The following is a 19,462-nucleotide window of genomic DNA, read 5'->3' on the forward strand; positions in this document are numbered from 1 at the left end:
AGTTACAGACCCTGCTTGTGAAATAACTTCCTTTGGTTGTACAATTAATTTTGCAGTTAGGATGCCTATATCTCAATGTATTATGTAGTAAACATTTCACTTCCGTTTCTCTGACCATTGCTCCACACCAGTCTCTGGTATTAAAGACGTATTCATGTCAAAACTACGTATGAGGAAGTGTGATATGTGAAATTAAGACGTCATGGATGAATGCCATTGTAAAAATGGTTGATGATGTCCGAAAATACAAGGGAGAGGGCGGCGCTTGAAATTTCCGCACGGGGTGGCAAAAGTCGCTGGAGCCGGCTGTGGATGCTGTGCCAACATGAATTGCTTAATATCATGTGATATCACAAACTACAGAATCACAAGGATCATACGTTCGACCTATATCGGTAATTAAATAAGTATGTAAAGCAACAGTTACTTTTAGTACTTTATCAATAGGACCCACTTCCAAATTTATAGCGGTGTTAAAATTCTAAAGCGTGCTGTGAAAGCCCTGAGAAATTTTCTGTTCCGAAGACCACCATCACCACCCGATGTTCTGACATTTGAGCGACAGAACATCAGATCGAACACGAAAAATTTATAATTTATCTCTGTTGTGACATGTAGAACCAGTCTCAGAGTATGTTTGCACTGAAAATCAAGTGAGCCGACTGTAGTTGTAGAAACTCTTCTATGCTTGTTTTCCACCAATGAAACCAGCACAGTGCGGAAAATTCCATTTCTTTGTAAAATAATTTTGCTAACTTGCACCAGTCATGCGAGCGCATCATCAGCTGCCAGGGGGAGGCCATGCGTTAGATCATGGATTTACTTAAGACTTTCTATACTTCTAATAAAAATGGCTGTGAGCACTATGGGACTTAACTTCTGAGATCATCAGTCCCCTAGAACTTAGAACTACTTAAACCTAACTAACCGAAGGACATCACACACATCCATGCCCGAGGCAGGATTCGAACCTGCGACCGTACCGGTCGCGCGGTTCCAGACTGTAGCGCCTAGAACGGCTCGGCTACTCCGGCCGGCTATACTTTTAATAGACGATTAGGACAAAACAATGTGCAAGCAGTATGGCGTACTACGTAGGCGATTTCAAGAAAATCGCAAGAGAAGTATCGAGGCGTTGCGACCCTAAGCACACGATGACGGCGGTTATGTAGTAAGCGTTCAAGTTCCTCAACCGGTGGATCGCTGAATCGAGTTCCACTAATGGTTTTTTAAATTTATATTTTTCTCCAACACTAGTCTTATTATTTCGTACATATTTGAAAGGTACTATGATGAACCCCCCCATGAACCATGGACCTTGCCGTTGGTGGGGAGGCTTGCGTGCCTCAGCGATACAGATGGCCGTACCATAGGTGCAACCACAACGGAGGGGTATCTGTTGAGAGGCCAGACAAACGTGTGGTTCCTGAAGAGGGGAAGCAGCCTTTTCAGTAGTTGCAGGGGCAACAGTCTGGATGATTGACTGATCTGGCCTTGCAACATTAACCAAAACGGCGTTGCTGTGCTGGTACTGCGAACGGCTGAAAGCAAGGGGAAACTACAGCCGTAATTTTTCCCGAGGACATGCAGCTTTACTGTATGATTAAATGATGATGGCATCCTCTTGGGTAAAATATTCCGGAGGTAAAATAGTCCCCCATTCGGATCTCCGGGCGGGGACTACTCAGGAGGATGTCGTTATCAGGAGAAAGAAAACTGGCGTTCTACGGATCGGAGCGTGGAATGTCAGATCCCTTAATCGGGCAGGTAGGTTAGAAAATTTAAAAAGGGAAATGGATAGGTTAAAGTTAGATATAGTGGGAATTAGTGAAGTTCGGTGGCAGGAGGAACAAGACTTCTGGTCAGGTGACTACAGGGTTATAAACACAAAATCAAATAGGGGTAATGCAGGAGTAGGTTTAATAATGAATAGGAAAATAGGAATGCGGGTAAGCTACTACAAACAGCATAGTGAACGCATTATTGTGGCCAAGATAGATACGAAGCCCACACCTACTACAGTAGTACAAGTTTATATGCCAACTAGCTCTGCAGATGACGAAGAAATTGAAGAAATGTACGATGAAATAAAAGAAATTATTCAGATAGTGAAGGGAGACGAAAATTTAATAGTAATGGGTGACTGGAATTCGAGTGTAGGAAAAGGGAGAGAAGGAAACATAGTAGGTGAATATGGATTGGGGCTAAGAAATGAAAGAGGAAGCCGCCTAGTAGAATTTTGTACAGAGCACAACTTAGTCATAGGTAACACTTGGTTTAAGAATCATGAAAGAAGGTTGTATACGTGGAAGAACCCTGGAGATACTAAAAGGTATCAGATAGATTATATAATGGTAAGACAGAGATTTAGGAACCAGGTTTTAAGTTGTAAGACATTTCCAGGGGCAGATGTGGACTCTGACCACAATCTATTGGTTATGACCTGTAGATTAAAACTGAAGAAACTGCAAAAATGTGGGAAATTAAGGAGATGGGACCTGGATAAACTGAAAGAACCAGAGGTTGTACAGAGTTTCAGGGAGAGCATCAGGGAACAATTGACAGGAATAGTGGAAAGAAATACAGTAGAAGAAGAATGGGTAGCTCTGAGTGATGAAGTAGTGAAGGCAGCAGAGGATAAAGTAGGTAAAAAGACGAGGGCTGCTAGAAATCCTTGGGTAACAGAAGAAATATTGAATTTAATTGATGAAAGGAGAAAATATAAAAATGCAGTAAATGAAGCAGGCAAAAAGGAATACAAAGGTCTCAAAAATGAGATCGACAGGAAGTGCAAAATGGCTAAACAGGGATGGCTAGAGGACAAATGTAAGGATGTAGAGGCTTATCTCACTAGGGGTAAGATAGATACTGCCTACAGGAAAATTAAAGAGACCTTTGGAGAGAAGAGAACCACGTGTATGAATATCAAGAGCTCAGATGGCAACCCAGTTCTAAGCAAAGAAGGGAAGGCAGAAAGGTGGAAGGAGTATATAGAAGGTTTATACAAGGGTGATGTACTTGCGGACAATATTATGGAAATGGAAGAGGATGTAGATGAAGACGAAATGGGTGATACGATACTGCGTGAAGAGTTTGACAGAGCACTGAAAGACCTGAGTCGAAACAAGGCCCCCGGAGTAGACAACATTCCATTAGAACTACTGACGGCCTTGGGAGAGCCAGTCATGACAAAACTCTACGAGCTGGTGAGCAAGATGTATGAGACAGGCGAAATACCCTCAGACTTCAAGAAGAATATAATAATTCCAATCCCAAAGAAAGCAGGTGCTGACAGATGTGAAAATTACCGAACAATAAGTTTAATAAGTCACAGCTGCAAAATACTAACGCGAATTCTTTACAGACGAATGGAAAAACTGGTAGATGCGGACCTCGGGGAGGATCAGTTTGGGTTCCGTCGAAATGTTGGAACACGTGAGGCAATACTGACCTTACGACTTATCTTAGAAGAAAGATTAAGAAAAGGCAAACCTACGTTTCTAGCATTTGTAGACTTAGAGAAAGCTTTTGACAATGTTGACTGGAATACTCTTTTTCAAATTCTAAAGGTGGCAGGGGTAAAATACAGGGAGCGAAAGGCTATTTACAATTTGTACAGAAACCAGATGGCAGTCATAAGAGTCGAGGGGCATGAAAGGGAAGCAGTGGTTGGGAAAGGAGTGAGACAGGGTTGTAGCCTCTCCCCGATGTTATTCAATCTGTATATTGAGCAAGCAGTAAAGGAAACAAAAGAAAAATTTGGAGTAGGTATTAAAATTCATGGAGACGAAGTAAAAACTTTGAGGTTCGCCGATGACATTGTAATTCTGTCAGAGACGGCAAAGGACTTGGAAGAGCAGTTGAACGGAATGGACAGTGTCTTGAAAGGAGGATATAAGATGAACATCAACAAAAGCAAAACGAGGATAATGGAATGTAGTCCAATTAAATCGGGTGATGCTGAGGGAATTAGATTAGGAAATGAGACACTTAAAGTAGTAAAGGAGTTTTGCTATTTAGGAAGTAAAATAACTGATGATGGTCGAAGTAGAGAGGATATAAAATGTAGACTGGCAATGGCAAGGAAAGCGTTTCTAAAGAAGAGAAATTTGTTAACATCGAATATAGATTTAAGTGTCAGGAAGTCATTTCTGAAAATATTTGTTTGGAGTGTAGCCATGTATGGAAGTGAAACATGGACGATAACTAGTTTGGACAAGAAGAGAATAGAAGCTTTCGAAATGTGGTGCTACAGAAGAATACTGAAGATAAGGTGGATAGATCACATAACTAATGAGGAGGTATTGAATAGGATTGAGGAGAAGAGAAGTTTGTGGCACAACTTGACTAGAAGAAGGAATCGGTTGGTAGGACATGTTTTGAGGCATCAAGGGATCACAAATTTAGCATTGGAGGGCAGTGTGGAGGGTAAAAATCGTAGAGGGAGACCGAGAAATGAATACACTAAGCAGATTCAGAAGGATGTAGGTTGCAGTAGGTACTGGGAGATGAAGAAGCTTGCACAGGATAGAGTAGCATGGAGAGCTGCATCAAACCAGTCTCAGGACTGAAGACCACAACAACAACAACTATGATGAAAAAACACACATATTTGCTTGAACTTTTATTGAATTTCCAATGTTATTTCGCTGTTTACTAATCTTTATTATAATAAATATTATGCGACTTGTATTCCTATTGGCAAGTTGAAAATTATCAAGCGCCTTAAAACTTGATGTTGATTGACAACGAACGAAAAATTGTTTCTCGTGAAGATGCTATTACAATACATTCAGTCGTACATCGCCAATTTCTGGCACCTATATTTACGAAAATGTTACCTTACTAATGGTTTGCATCCAAATTATCGGAAGAAAGAAGTCTTAAAAAGTATCGACGAGCTTTGTTTCTCCTTGGAAACGCTGAAGATTTCTTGTGTGTGCAGGGTAATTACATTCCATTAGATGCAGTAGATGCCCTTTTAATTTGTTTCCTGGGTTTGTATGAAAAATATTATGCTGCACCTTGTAATGTCGAAAGCACATCCGCCGATTAATCGTACATTATCTTCACGATCTGGCATAGTGTAACGCGTTGTATTATTGAATAAAGTCGCGTACACCTTTATGTATCGATGTGTGACTTTGGCTTTCCAAGCGTATCTCTCCTCCTTGAAACCTGTGTCTGCGGATCGAAATGTTCAGCTGTAAAGCAGTCCTCGCTACCTTTCCCGATTGCAGGTACAAAGGATTTCTGAAATCGCGACAGGCATACATTTTCAGAAAAACATTATGGGTTGGGTCATTTACTTGTCGATAATTATAATTTTTGTTGTGGTAAGAGAAGTTAGCAAATAGCCAAGCAACATTGGAAAATCAAGAAACGTTCCCGCAGACACATGTGTCTACATCATGTTTTCTTTCAATTGTGCTATGTACGAAATAATGTGACTAGTATTGAAATAAATATAAATAAAAAATAAGAAACACGAGCAGGGCTCGATCCAGCGACCCCAATAACGCTTGAACGCTGAGCACATGACAGCTGCCATCTCGTGTTCAGGGACGCAACGCACCGGTAGGTACAGCACTGACGCGTGAAATTTCTCTTGCGATTTTCTCGAAGTCGTGTAAGTAGTACACGTTGCTACTTGCGAATTAAGTTGCCCTGAAGGACTTCTGAAAGTATACAAAGTTTGAAGTAAACTCGATATCTGAATGTCGTGGCCTCCCCGGGTGAGTCAGACGCATTTCACATACGAACTGATACTAGTGCTAGCATGTTTGAGCCCTGTGAAGGCGAGAGGGTTTTGTTCACACTTGTGCAAGACGTCTGATTATGAATACTCGTCAAGCATGCAGTTACGTACGCCTGTAGCCACTTTTAGTCACTTAAGACTATGATTCATTTTGATTATTTCAAGCGAATATCCGAGTGCGTGCTGAGTAACATAGGTACTCACAATAGACACGAGTTTCAACGAACTGGAGGATTGCTTCTCCGTGCGCCCAAGGGAGATGTAGAGCGCGAACACAACTGCGATAGTGGCGCCCAGGCAAGTGAGCCCCGCCACACGTAGAGTCCTGCGTTGACACGGCAGCCGACCTCCAAACATTTCCGACCTCGCTGCGCGTCAGCTGACAACCCACTGCCAGCGTCGGCTTCTCACAGCTGACGGCAGCGCTCCGACGGCTGTTGCCCGAATCAGTAGGCTCGAGCGCTGTCTAGGTGAGACGCCGACTGTTTACGAACTCACAACCTGAAGCGCGCATTCTTTCAAGGTGCGGGGATTCAAGCTTACGAGAGCAAGATGAAAATTTCTTTATCTTGGTCACAGATGGCGCTCATACAAATGACATTCCCGTTTTCGTTATGTTGCGCAGTAACACAAATCTGCGAAATGCACTAGTTAATACGGCTTTTTAAATGTTAGCATCCGCGTGTGATAAGCTAGAAAAATGCCGCACTGTCGAAAAATTCGGCATTTTGAACGGTTTATCAACCTCGTCAGAAATTTACCTCAAGCTGATAAAGATTCATCCTATGTGCTGTTACATTAAGGAATGAAGGATTGATCCGCCTTTTTTACACATACACAATTATTGTTTTGCTTTAATACCCACAGTAGTGGCATCCTAAGCGCGCTTTTTTCTTTTATTTTACATTGTGTGTGTCCAGTGGCTACCAATTGAAATCGGCCGAAACGCTAAATTAGGTAACCACTTCATCATTTCTGCATTTGGCTTGTCCTGAGCCGTGGCTGGCTCATACTTGAGTGCCAAACGTGTTTTTGTTGTCTTCTGTCGTTGGTCTGGTGTTTTCTCCTGCTCATTTGTGAATACTGCGTCTTATTATGTTGCTGTGACTTGGACACAGTTTCACTGCCAAATTTACGTTTCTATTTGTGCAGTGAAACGTGTATTCAAGTAACAGCAACATACAGGGTGTAAAAAGTATAAGGCGTCAAAATTATACAGATGGTACATCTCGGTGTGCTTGACAAAAAGTCTAATGACATTTTCTTGTATCATGTACTTTATTTTTGTATTATTAAAACCTAATGTTCGTAGGATAGATAGTATAAGCATTTCTGTTTACGTAGTCAACCGACAGTACACGGCGTACCGAGCTTATTGCCTACAATGACGGGGCGGCCAGAGAAAGGCAACGAACCGACCAGAGGATTGAAATCATTAGACGTGTACAACAACGTGGTGTGATAATCAGGTGGTACCGAAAAAAGGAATGTAAACGGTTTTTGGGTTGTCAAGAATGTGTAATTCGCTTTGCGTGAATTGAATACAACCAATATGTTTCTCAACAAGTCGATAACGAAGGTCGTAGTAGTAATGACAAGCTAATATCAAACCTAATGTTCCATTAGTACAAATTCAGTCAGTCACCAAGTAGACAGTTGTGCATTAATCACAATCAACTGTTTCACCTTTTTATGGCAATGCCATAACGAATACTAAATTCACATTATTTTCCTTCTGTACAACAACATTGTAACGAAAAGAAAACCCATACTTCGTTTGCTCTTAAACCAATACTACAATAAATGTTCGAAATGACCATCATTCGCTTCTACACATGCTTCACTACGGCGAACCCAGTTTCGTCGCACTCATTCACACATATGCACATTGGCCTTCATGGTATTGGCAGCATCTAAAACCTTCTGCGTCAATCCGTCCACATTATTTACTGGCTCACTGTAAACAAGTTCCTTCATATGGCCCCAAAAGTAAAAATCTAGTTGATTTAAATCAGGGCTGCGTGCTGGCCATCGACGTGGACCCGAACGCCCGATCCATCGTCCTATCCAAAATTCTACGTACTCTGTGACCAATGTGGGGTGGAGCACCATCGTGGAGGAACCACATATTATGACGTATGCCTAACGGAATGTCTTCTAACAACATTGGTAACAATGTTTCCTCTAGAAACCTTCGGTAATGGTTACCAGTCAAACGTGCAGGTAAAACAGAGGGCCCAATAATGTAATTATCGAGCATACCCGCCCACACATTTACGGAAAATCGTCGCTGAAAATGTGTTGCCACTACGTGGCGAGGATTGTGTACACTCCACGTGTGCATGTTGTGGAAATTAGTTATTCAGTCTCGAATGAAACACGCTTCATCTGTGACGAGTATTTTGTTGACAAAATCATGCTGCGCACTGGGTAACAAAAACCACTCTGAGAATTCACGTCGTGGAGGGAAATCTTGTTCCTTCCAATGCTTGTACGCGTTGAATGTGGTAAGGCCGCAGACGCTCCTCTTTCAAAGTGCGATGAACGACAGTGTGCGACATACCCACGTGGCGGGAGATGCTTCTAGTACTCTGATAAGGATCCTCCTGCATGCAGTCCAGAATTCTTTCCTCAGCTTCCAATGTACGGTCGGCGCGTTGTGGGCCTCTGCCTTCTTCGCGGGGCAGTAAAGAGCCAGTATCTCTCAATCTAAGGAAATTAAATACGTACTCGTCAGTTGTATTCTGTCATGATGTGAAAAAAACGGAAAGCATATCAGAACAGAAGATACGTTTCGCATGCGGACGAAAATGTACTAAGGTGCAGATAACTACTGTACTTTATTAAGATGTAAATGCATAATGATCGCATACAAGTTGAGAATTACAATGACACAAACCTTTGGTGCACAGCAGCAAATGTCTATCGTGCAGGAAGTCGTCGTTATGGGAAGCGTTCTCGATAAATTCGTACAGCTGCCCTCGCAACACCTTTTGCCTCGCCATAAACTAAATGCATATCGCATAGTTCAGCTATAGTAAATCTCCTTTCCATCCTAACAGTTAACAGAGTTGCAATAACATCTGCACAGGTTACTCGCCCACTGTCGTCGCTCGGTGCATTACAATGACGCAGCCACTCAGGCCGCAATTGCCTACGTGTTTACGATTTACGCTCGCGATGTCAATACGCACACGGGCAATAGAAGAAACTGATTCCTCACGTACGTGCACGGCCAAGTATCTACTTTTCCAAAACCATATCCTGAGACGAACTGTTTTTTTCTGGGACAACCGTAGGAAACAGGCCAACATGTTACTAGACATTTTTGTCAAGCATTGCGAGATGGGCCATCTGTATAATTTTGGCGCCTTATACCGTTTACACCCTGTATAATAAGACTCAGTATTCACAAATGAGCAGGTTCAAAAATGGCTCTGAGCATTATGGGACTCAACATCTGAGGTCATAAGCCCCTAGAACTTAGAACTACTTAAACCTAACTAACCTAAGGACACCACACACATCCATGCCCAAGGCAGGATTCGAACCTACGACCGTAGCGGTCGCGCGGTTCCAGACTGTAGCGCCGAGAACCGCTCGGCCACCCCGGCCGGCAAATGAGCAGGAGAAAACATCATTCCAACAACACAAAAACAACAAAAACACGTATGGCACACAAATACGAACCAGCCACAACACAGAACAAACCAAATACAGCAATGATGACGTGTAGTAATTTAGCCTTGTCGCTGATTTCAGTTGGTAGCTGCAGGACATACATATTGTAAAATATAAAAACCTACTTAGGAAGCCACAACTGTGGTGAAACATGTTTGGGTCTTAAAACAAAATAATAACGGATCCATCCTTAATTACGAATGAAACACGCGCAACACTGGTGTAATATTCTAGAATGTTTATTATTTTTACACGAGCCGGTTTTCGGCTGTGAGGCCATCATCAGGTACAAAGATAATATACCTGGCGCAACAGCCGACAACCAGTTCAAATAATAAATAATAAATATTGTAGAATATTACACCAGTGTTGTCAGTGTTTCATTCGCAATGTATAAAATATTCCCCAAGAATGAACGGAACAGTCAATCAGTGCAATACGTCCTTAGTTCATTATTATTTTCTGCAAGTACGGAACTTGGGCACAAAACTCCAATATGGTGCTTCTGTACTTTTGACGGTTAAGAAATAGGTACCTGACTTTAAATCTGGGCATATTTCTATTGAAGATGGTACTCGTTGGTACTTGTGGAGAATGTCTGACAACTCCAACCACAGATGAAATTGTCGCCAATGTGCACACTATGACAGTGGGCGACCGGCTATTAAAGTTGACGCCATGGATGTACCAGAAGAATGAGTATGTAATAAACATGAAAAATTAACAGTGAGACAGTTCTGTGCAAGGTAAGTGCCATGATAGTCTAATGGTGACCAAAAGCAAGTGTGAAACAAAATTTGTCAACTATGTTTGGACCGTTTTCAAAAAGACTTATTTCAGTATATCCGTTGTGGATGACGAACTGCGACTGTGATTTAAACTTATGTTTTAAACTAGAGATGACTTAGGCAACGCAAAGCCTTTTCTTCCAGAATTTCCTGGCACAAAAAATAAATAAATAAATAAAATTAAAAATGACAATAATTTATCTTCCTGCAAAAATATTTTTTCTTCTTGGTGTGTAACGACTATGGTATTCTGGAACTTACAAAAAGTTTTAAATTATGTATTAAATATTCACCTCTAGCTGTTTACCTTTTGTAAGCAGCTAGCAACATACACTGAAATGTAAAACGCGTACTAGTAATATTTGTATGATAATACAATGCATCTCTTGACAAAGACTATTATGTAGTGAAAGTGCAGTATCTGTCATATCTGTGTTCTTTGTAAAAACATCGAATGTTTGAGCCAGTGTAAAACCAAGTGTAGCTACATACTGTGGTTATTTGAATCATAGCGTAATAATGCACGTTATAAGAAGCAATATGATGCGAATACCACAAGGCAGTGCACTGTAAGTACCCAAAACCTAAAAAACTTTCGGATTCGTAAATGTTTCGTCACCGATTACTAAATTTCCGTGATTTCCGCCAGAAACACCAGCACTGGATCTAGCTACACTTGGTCCACAAGATAATGTTTCTGTAACACCTCCATCTGAAGATGAGCCTGCAGTGGCTCTAAAATATGTTCATGGTTGAATAAATCATAAAAAATCAACCGGTAGCATACTTATTACCAAAAACGCCAGACTGATTTATTTTGTGTACAGCTTAGCTACCACAGATGAGACGTGAGCCAGCCTGTGCAGCGAGAAATTAGACAACACTCAGTGCAGTTTGTGGAAGCCAATGGCATCATCACAGAAATGGTGAGCATATTTGGTCTTCCATAAAGGTTATGGCAACTGTTTCGAGCGATGAAAAAATATTCCTGTTGTCGACTAACTTCCAAAGGATAAGAAGCCTACACACAAGCCTTCCTGACCCAGTGAACGGATAGAAACTATGGGCATGGTCCTGTATTGCAAAAGAAAAAATAAGTAATCACCTCTCTTGAAGACAACACATCTGCCTACCAAGATGCTTAAACACGGAAAAACTGAGTGTTTCGGAGTAAAAATTAATGAAACACCCGCCCTGTTCACTAGATTTAGTACCTAATAAGAAAAGCTGTGTTAGGAAATGTTTTGAGTCCATTTAAGAAGTTATGACAGCACCATATGGTTTTTTTATAACTTTTCAGAGTTGAATACTACTCACTGTAAAACTGTTGGGTGAAGTACATTGCCCTAAAAGTGATCTACATGGAGAAAGAAGTGCATTTTTGTACAGTGTTTCATACCAGGCGGGAAAATTCACCTTGTCCTCATATGCACTTTCTCTTATAGAGTGGCGACAGAAGTCGTTGCAACCATCTGCGTGAAAAATAGTGTGAAATAAGTCTACACAGAAACTTCGACAATCCAGTCCTCAGCATGAGTGTTGTTTTGTTTCTTGCCATGTCAAATTATGTATGTTCTTCGTAACCTGCCAACGGTCACCTATAGCAGTGCCCGTCCTTTTGCAGCCCCTAGGCTGCGTGTGGTCCTAAATAAGTCTTCGTGAAGCCCGCGGTTCTCACAAAGGGAACTCCCCATCGCACCCTCTCTCAGATTTAGTGGTAAAATGGCCCAGTGGATATCCCGTTAAAAACTGAAGACAGATCAAGCATGAAAACAGGAAGAAGGTACACTGAACTGTGAAAAAAGCAGGATAGAAACACCGAACAGTCCAAGCTGAAGACGTACATCAAATGAGTTGCACCAATCATAGCGTCGTGGTTATGTGGTCACGGTGTTGGAATGCAAAGAGGGTCAAATCTCGACGGTACGCCAAATTTCTCTTTCATAAAATTATGAACTTTCCTTCCTGCCATTGACGTGCCTGTTCTCCTTCTATAGTCTTCACAAGTGTACTGTACATTGGTTACAGAATATGAATCATGTGGTAAGAATATATTACCGTCGCAAGTAAATGTGATGAACAGTCCGAGCAGGCAAGATGGCGAATAGACCTCTCACAGAAATGAAAACAATAAATAAACGGTTGTGAACTATGTAACAACAAAGAAATTCAAAGTTAAAATTCCCAAAACGGAACGCAAGAGCCATAACATGTGGTACGTGCGTGGGACAACTACGAGGTACGTACATCTGGTTGTCTCTTCCTTGCACCTCGCTGTTGTAAACGGACGTTACACCACGACACAGACACAAAATTGAATACATCGAACAGACATGTCTACATCTACATCTACATGATTACTCTGCAATTCACATTTAAGTGCTTGGCAGAGGGTTTCTCTTATTTTATTTTGATGATCATTCCTACATATGTAGGTTGGGCTCAACAAAATATTTTAGCATTCGGAAGAGAAATTTGGTGACTGAAATTTCGTAAATAGATCTCACCGCGACGAAAAACGTCTTTGCTTTAATGACTTCCATTCCAACTCGCGTATCATACCTGCCACACTCTCTCCCCTATTACGTGATAATACAAAACTAGCTGCCATGTTTTTGCACCCTTTCGATGACCTCCGTCAAACCCACCTGGTAAGGATCCCACACCGCGAAGCAATATTCTAACAGAGGACGAACGAGTGTAGTGTAAGCTGTCTCTTTAGTGGACTTGTTGCATCTTCTAAGTGTCCTGCCAACGAAACGCAACCTTTGGCTCGCCTTCTCCACAATATTATCTATGTGGTCTTCCCAATTGAAGTTGTTCGTAATTTTTATACCCAGGTACTTAGTTGAACTGAAAGCCTTGAGAATTGTACTATTTATCGAGTAACCGAATTCCAACGGATTTCTTTTGGGACTCATGTGGATCACCTCACACTTTTCGTTATTTAGCGTCAACTGCCACCTGCCACACCATACAGCAATCTAAATCGCTTTGCAACTGATACTGGTCTTCGGATGACCTTCCTACACGGTAAATTACAGCGTCATCTGCGAACAACCTAAGAGAACTGCTCAGAGTGTCACCCAGGTCATTTAAATAGATGAGGAACAGCAGAGGTCACAGGACGCTTCCCTGGGGAACACCTGATATCACTTCAGTTTTACTCGATGATTTGCCGTCAATTACTACGAACTGCGGCCTTCCTGACAGGAAATCACGAATCCAGTCGCACAGCTGAGACAATACCCCATAGGTCCGCAGCTTGATTAGAAGTCGCATGTGAGGAACGGCAATGACCGACGGGACAGTTTGTGAAAAAGAAAATGGGCATAAGGGTGATTTGAGCACGAATATCCCCCTCTACAGTCCAACACTGTGACCATACAACAACAACGCCGTTGCTATTCGAGTGCGCTCGATGTTACATCTTGATCTTGGACCGTACGCTGTTTCGATTTTTCTTCTTTTTTTCACAGTTCAGTACACCTTCTCCCTGTTTTCTTGCTGGATCTGATTTCAGTTTTTGACCGGATATCCACTGGGCCATCTTACCACTAAATCTGAGGCTATGCGATGGGGAATTTCCCTTGTCAGCTGTTTCCGATAATAATGTGTGTCTAGTAACTAACAGCCGAACCCTGAAATGTCATCTAACGTTAAGAGCTTCTTAAAGTATAATTTTCCTACTAACAAGGGAACATCCCCATCGCACCCCCTTCAGATTTAGTTATAAATTGGCACAGTGGATAGGCCTTGAAAAACTGAACACAGATCAATCGAAAAAACAGGAAGAAGTTGTGTGGAACTATGAAAAAAAAATAAGCAAAATATACAAACTGAGTAGTTCATGCACAAGACAGGCAACATCAAGGATAGTGTGAGCTCAGGAGCGACGTGGTCCCGTGGTTGGCGTGAGCAGCTGCGGAATGAGAGGTCTTTGGTTCAAGTCTTCCTTCGAGTGGAAAGTTTAATTTTTTTATTTAATTTATGATTATCACATCCACAAGAAAACCTAAATCGGGCATGGTAGAAGAATCTTTTTACCCATTCGCCAAGTGTACAAGTTAGGTGGATCGACAACATATTCCTGTCATGTGACGCACATGCCGTCACCAGTGTCGTATAGAATATATCAGACGTGATTTCCTGTGGAGGAATCGGTTGACCTATGACCTTGCGATCAAATGTTTTCGGTGCCCATTGGAGAGGCACGTCCTTTCGTCTACAAATCACACGTTTTTCCGGTGCGGTCGCGGAACACAGACATTAAACTTATTACAGTGAACAGAGACGTCAATGAACGAACGGACAGATCATAACTTTGCGAAAATAAAGAAAGTAAACTTTTAACTTGAGGGAATACTTGAACCTAGGACCTCTCGTTCCGCAGCTGCTCACGCTAACCACGGGGCCACGGCCCTCTCGAACTCACACTATCCTTGATGTTGCTTATCTTGCGCATGAACTACTCAGTTTGCATATTTTGCTTATTTTTTCATAGTTCCACACAACTTCTTCCTGTTTTCGCGATTGATATGTGTTCAATTTTTCAAGGCATATCCACTGCGCCAATTTATAACTGAATCTGAGGAGGGTGCGATGGTGACGTTCCCTTGTAAGTAACAGACAAAAATACTTGCAGAGACAGTAATATTTGAAGATGTGTTTGATTTTAAGTGACATTGGTGAATGAGCCCGTGAGCTAAGTATAGGTGGTCGCTCACCTCAGAGGCAGAGACAGTAATGCCAATTGGGGCTCCCAGATACGGGAGGGGGAAGTTTTGTTGTTTGTCTTCCACTACTGACAGCTCATGGGCGTGTATGTGTCGTACCGATCTGCTGCTCTGGTGTAAATTTCAGACTGATTCATGTGTGCGTTTTAGATTCGGTCATCTTGAAATGTGGTATATGGTCTGTAGTAAGGAATACGAAATTAAAGTAAGGCTGTTTTAATACAACTCAATGAGTAGGAGAAACATGACATCAGTCATTCGCTGACACAGACAAAACAATAACAGTTCGTCAGGCAGTAACAGTGTCATATCTCTGGGTAGGCCACGACTTTGGATCATAGATTTACTTCAAACTTTGTACACCATTAGTAGGCCATTAAAACAACATAGTGTGCACGTAGGAAGGTGCACTACTCTGGCAATTCTGAGAAAATTGTAAGAGAAATTTTACGCGTCTGTTATGTAACTGATGTATCTGTGCGTAGGTGCCAGAGGTCTGAGTTCCTGTTGGTCAAAAGTTTGCCTTCGGCAGTGGTGAGGCGCGCACGGCTTGTTTGCGTCTCGCCTGTTGAGCTGCTTGTGTCAGAGTCCGTCTTCAACGACCATCATGGCGTTTTCTTACCGCCAAGCCACAATTAAATTAACTTTCCCTTTGGATCACGAACGACCGAAGGCGTATGAAATATAGAACGTTCCAAACGGGATGAAATGCGTCTCCTGCCACAAGATGTTCTCGGAATTCATTTCTCGATCCTTGGTACTGCTGTGTACTTAAAGCTGGCGAATGAGGAGCTATGCGCCGACATTGTGCGGCCCCATGCTAATGCTCTCAAGTTCCGATTCTCCGTCCGCCCCCGTTAGCTGAGTGGTCAGGCCAAGGTTCGATTCCTGGCTGGGGCAGGTGATTTTCTCCACTCAGGGACTGGGTGTTGCGTTGTCCTCATTGTTATTTCATCCTCATCTCCGACGCTCAAGTTGCCCAATGTGGCGTCGAATGCAATAAGTACTTGCCCTCGGCGGCCGAACTTCCCCGAATGGGGGACTCCCAGTCCACAATGCCGTACGCTCATTTCCATTTCTGATACTCTGACGGACACATAGGGACTGTCCTGGATGATCACAGTCTCCGAACGTTGCGGGTTTTCGAGCTCCCGTTTGAGATACCGTCGGACGTTGTGGTGGCCGCCTTTAAACCTTAGAGCAACGTCGTCAGTCTCGTTGCTGAAACGTGGAAGACGTTGGATACATACCGCGTCCTCAGTGGTGTCCGTCAGATAAAAATTGAACTACCGAAACACGTACCTTCCTCCTTGGTTATTGCCGGCTGCAGAGCTGTCGTCTTGTACGATGGGCAGCCGCGCACCTATTCAGGTTGTGGCCGGGAAGGCCATCTCTGTTCTGAATGTCTCGGACGTAGAATGGTCAGGCGCCGTCGGAAACGTCGCTCTTCCGGCGGCACCCAATGTGTTGTACCCATCTTACGCGTCTGCGCCGCTGCTGCCTGCTGCGCCCCCTCTGAATCTGTATGTATGTATGTATTTATTGAACTGGGGACATAGAAACGACGGAGAGGCTTCGTCCCGCCGTAGCCCTCAGCGTTACTCAACCCCACGACAGGCTACAGCAGTCCACTCACCCCACCGCCGCCCCACACCGAACCAACGGTCATCCTGTCGACCTCCATCCCTTCCGCCCCTCCCTCCTCCCTCCTCCTCCCCCCCACTAACCCGGGAACTTCTCATTCCAGACGAGTGTAACCCCAATGTTTGAATGGTAGAGTAATTATGGTGAACGCATACGTGGAGAAAGTGTTTGTGCAGCAATCGCCGACATAGTGTAACTGAGGGGGAATAAGGGGAACCAGCCTGCATTCGCCGAAGCAGATGGAAAACAGCCTTAAAAACCATCCACAGGATGGGCCGCACACCCCAAATGGTAGTGGGGTGGCGATCCTCTTACGTGATGGTGTCCTCACTGATGCAGTTGCCTAGTTGCCTGATGCCAGAGGTTTAGTGGCGTCAGGATCGTCAGTATCTATTCTCTATCTAGTTCGGGACGCTGCCGTGAACTAACCACTTTCTTCTCAGAGCCAGTCATGTCTCTTTTCCTGAGTCGGCAGTATGCGTTGATCATAGGATGCGATTTCAACTGTACCCAGGCACCCAAAAGCCAACTACCACGTCACTCTCCATGCGTGGCGTTAGCATCACTTCTCCAGCACCTCAGCCTTGTGAATTATTGGGAGCACGCTCATGGCGATCATCCAGGGTTTACGCATTTCACCAGCCATGCTTCCAGCCGCCTCGATCGTGTTTAAATCTCCCGCGATATTGTCAACGAGCTGCAGGCTGGTGAAGCCTGAAAAAAATGGTTCAAATGGCTCTGATCACTATGGGACTTAACTTCTGAGGTCATCAGTCCCTTAGAACTTAGAACTAATTAAACCTAACTAACCTAAGGACATCACACACATCCATGCCTGAGGCAGGATTCTAACATGCGACCTTAGCGGTTGCACGGTTCCAGAATGTAGCGCCTAGAACCGCTCGGTCACTCTGGCCGGCCTGAAGCCTGACCATGACACATATCTGCGCCATCAATCTCTGCCGCCAAAGGGTGTAGTGCAGCCGTGGACTTTGGAAACTGAACACGATCCACTTTACTTCACACGACTGCCGGCAGCTCATCGAGGTCACGTTGACAGCTTGTCGTCGACGCCGCGCTACCTATTAGTCTGCCCTGTCTTGGTGGGTGGTCTGTGCATAGCCTGCCCTACGCAAGGCCTTGATAGGTTGCGGAAGGGTGGTTGCGGCACTGCGGCAACGAACTCAGTAATTCTAATTCACCGTTCCCCCTGAGTGTACTGTGATGCGGTATTTGCCAGAGTGCCAGGCCATGGTGAATCGTGCCAAGACACGGCTCACATCCCTGTATCCCTGTATGGACGGAAATTTGTCACGACCTTATGTCACGTTTCGTGCCGATTCCAGACGGTTTCCTCGATGGTTTCCTCATTCCCATCCACAAGGCTCGGGGCACCTCACGGATATGCGATTACCGCCGCTTGACGTTACTCACCAGCGGCTGTTGGCTGCGCGGCTTAAACGGACGGCTGGGTACGTGGTTTCCCCCAGCCAAACTTCTTTAGGAGGTGTCAATAACATCCGCACTGGCCTCTGTCGCTATCGTGTCATAATCGCTCTAGCTGACGCTCGTCGTATGCCTGGACTTTTGCCAGCTCTTCACTTCAGCCAGGCGTTCGATCGGGTCGATCACGACTACCTGGATGAGGTGCTCCGCAATATGGGCTACCCTGATACTACCGTCGACGTCGTAATGCGTCTCCTTCGTGGAGCTACTTCTCGTGTACTCTGCAATGGCAATCTCACTCCTCCCATCTCGATCCGTCGAACTGCGTCAAGGCTGCCCGCTCTCTGCACCGTTGTATGCTTTCGCCATGGATCCGTTGTTCTGCGGCCTTCCTCAAAGCCAGTCTGTGACTATGCATTCAGCAGCACTGCTTATGCAGAGGTCAGGGAGACACTGGCGTGGGTTACCACCTACGGTGAAACTTTTGGTAACTGCCTTAACGTCCACAAATCGAGCGCCATGGTTATAGGTGCGGGGCTCTCTATGGACAGCGTTGCCCCTTTGAGTGCACCTAATACTATACGATGCTTAGAACTCGATTTCGCTAGTGATCTGTGGTGCACGATTGCCGTCAACTGCCGTGCCTACTGTGCCAATACGAGCTGGGCTCTTAGATCACCGTGTACGAGCCCTCGACCTTCTGCAACGGGCACAATGTGTAAATGTATATTTGGCGTCACGTATCCCCCATGTGGCACAGACACTTCCTATTCCGCTATCCGTGGCCCGCCGCATTGGGTTCATTTGTTTGCGACGGCTTGCTGTTCGAGACCTAGTAGATAGTGTCGGAAGTTCCATGCGGCTTTTCGCGGATGATGCTGTTGTATACAGAGAAGTTGCAGCATTAGAAAATTGTAGCGAAATGCAGGAAGATCTTCAGCGGATAGGCACTTGGTGCAGGGAGTGGCCACTGACCCTTAACATAGACAAATGTAATGTATTGCGAATACATAGAAAGAAGGATCCTTTATTGTACGATTATTTGGTAACCGTGATAGCGTTACGGAGATGTTTAACAAACTCAAGTGGCAGACTCTGCAAAGAGAGGCGCTCTGCATCGCGGTGTAGCTTGCTCGCCAGGTTTCGAGAGGGTGCGTTTCTGGATGAGGTATCGAATATATTGCTTTCCCCTACTTATACCTCCCGAGGAGATCACGAATGTAAAATTAGAGAGATTCGAGCGCGCACGGAGGCTTTCAGACAGTCGTTCTTCCCGCGAACCATACGCGACTGGAACAGGAAAGTGAGGTAATGACGGTGGCACATAAAGTGCCCTCCGCCACACACCGTTGGGTGGCTTGCGGGATGTAGATGTAGATTTAGAATCGGTCTTGTTGCAGCATCGTATG

The 19,462-nt window shown here is 44.0% G+C and overlaps 1 protein-coding gene across 7 annotated transcripts in view; it reads right to left on the minus strand.

The window, feature by feature from the left end:
* LOC126299039 (lysosomal acid phosphatase-like) overlaps nt 1-19,462 on the minus strand; it is a 612,830-nt gene that overhangs the window by 149,054 nt on the left and 444,314 nt on the right. The window contains exon 2 of one of the 7 annotated variants that reach the window (XM_049990680.1): nt 5,963-6,105. The exons of the other annotated variants lie outside the window; for them this stretch is intronic. Coding sequence (XP_049846637.1) covers nt 5,963-6,105 — 143 coding nt within the window. The remainder of the gene's footprint in view (nt 1-5,962; nt 6,106-19,462) is intronic. 7 annotated transcript variants of the gene reach the window in all.

This window comes from Schistocerca gregaria, chromosome X, assembly GCF_023897955.1.
Source record: "Schistocerca gregaria isolate iqSchGreg1 chromosome X, iqSchGreg1.2, whole genome shotgun sequence".
Lineage (NCBI taxonomy): Eukaryota > Metazoa > Arthropoda > Insecta > Orthoptera > Acrididae > Schistocerca > Schistocerca gregaria.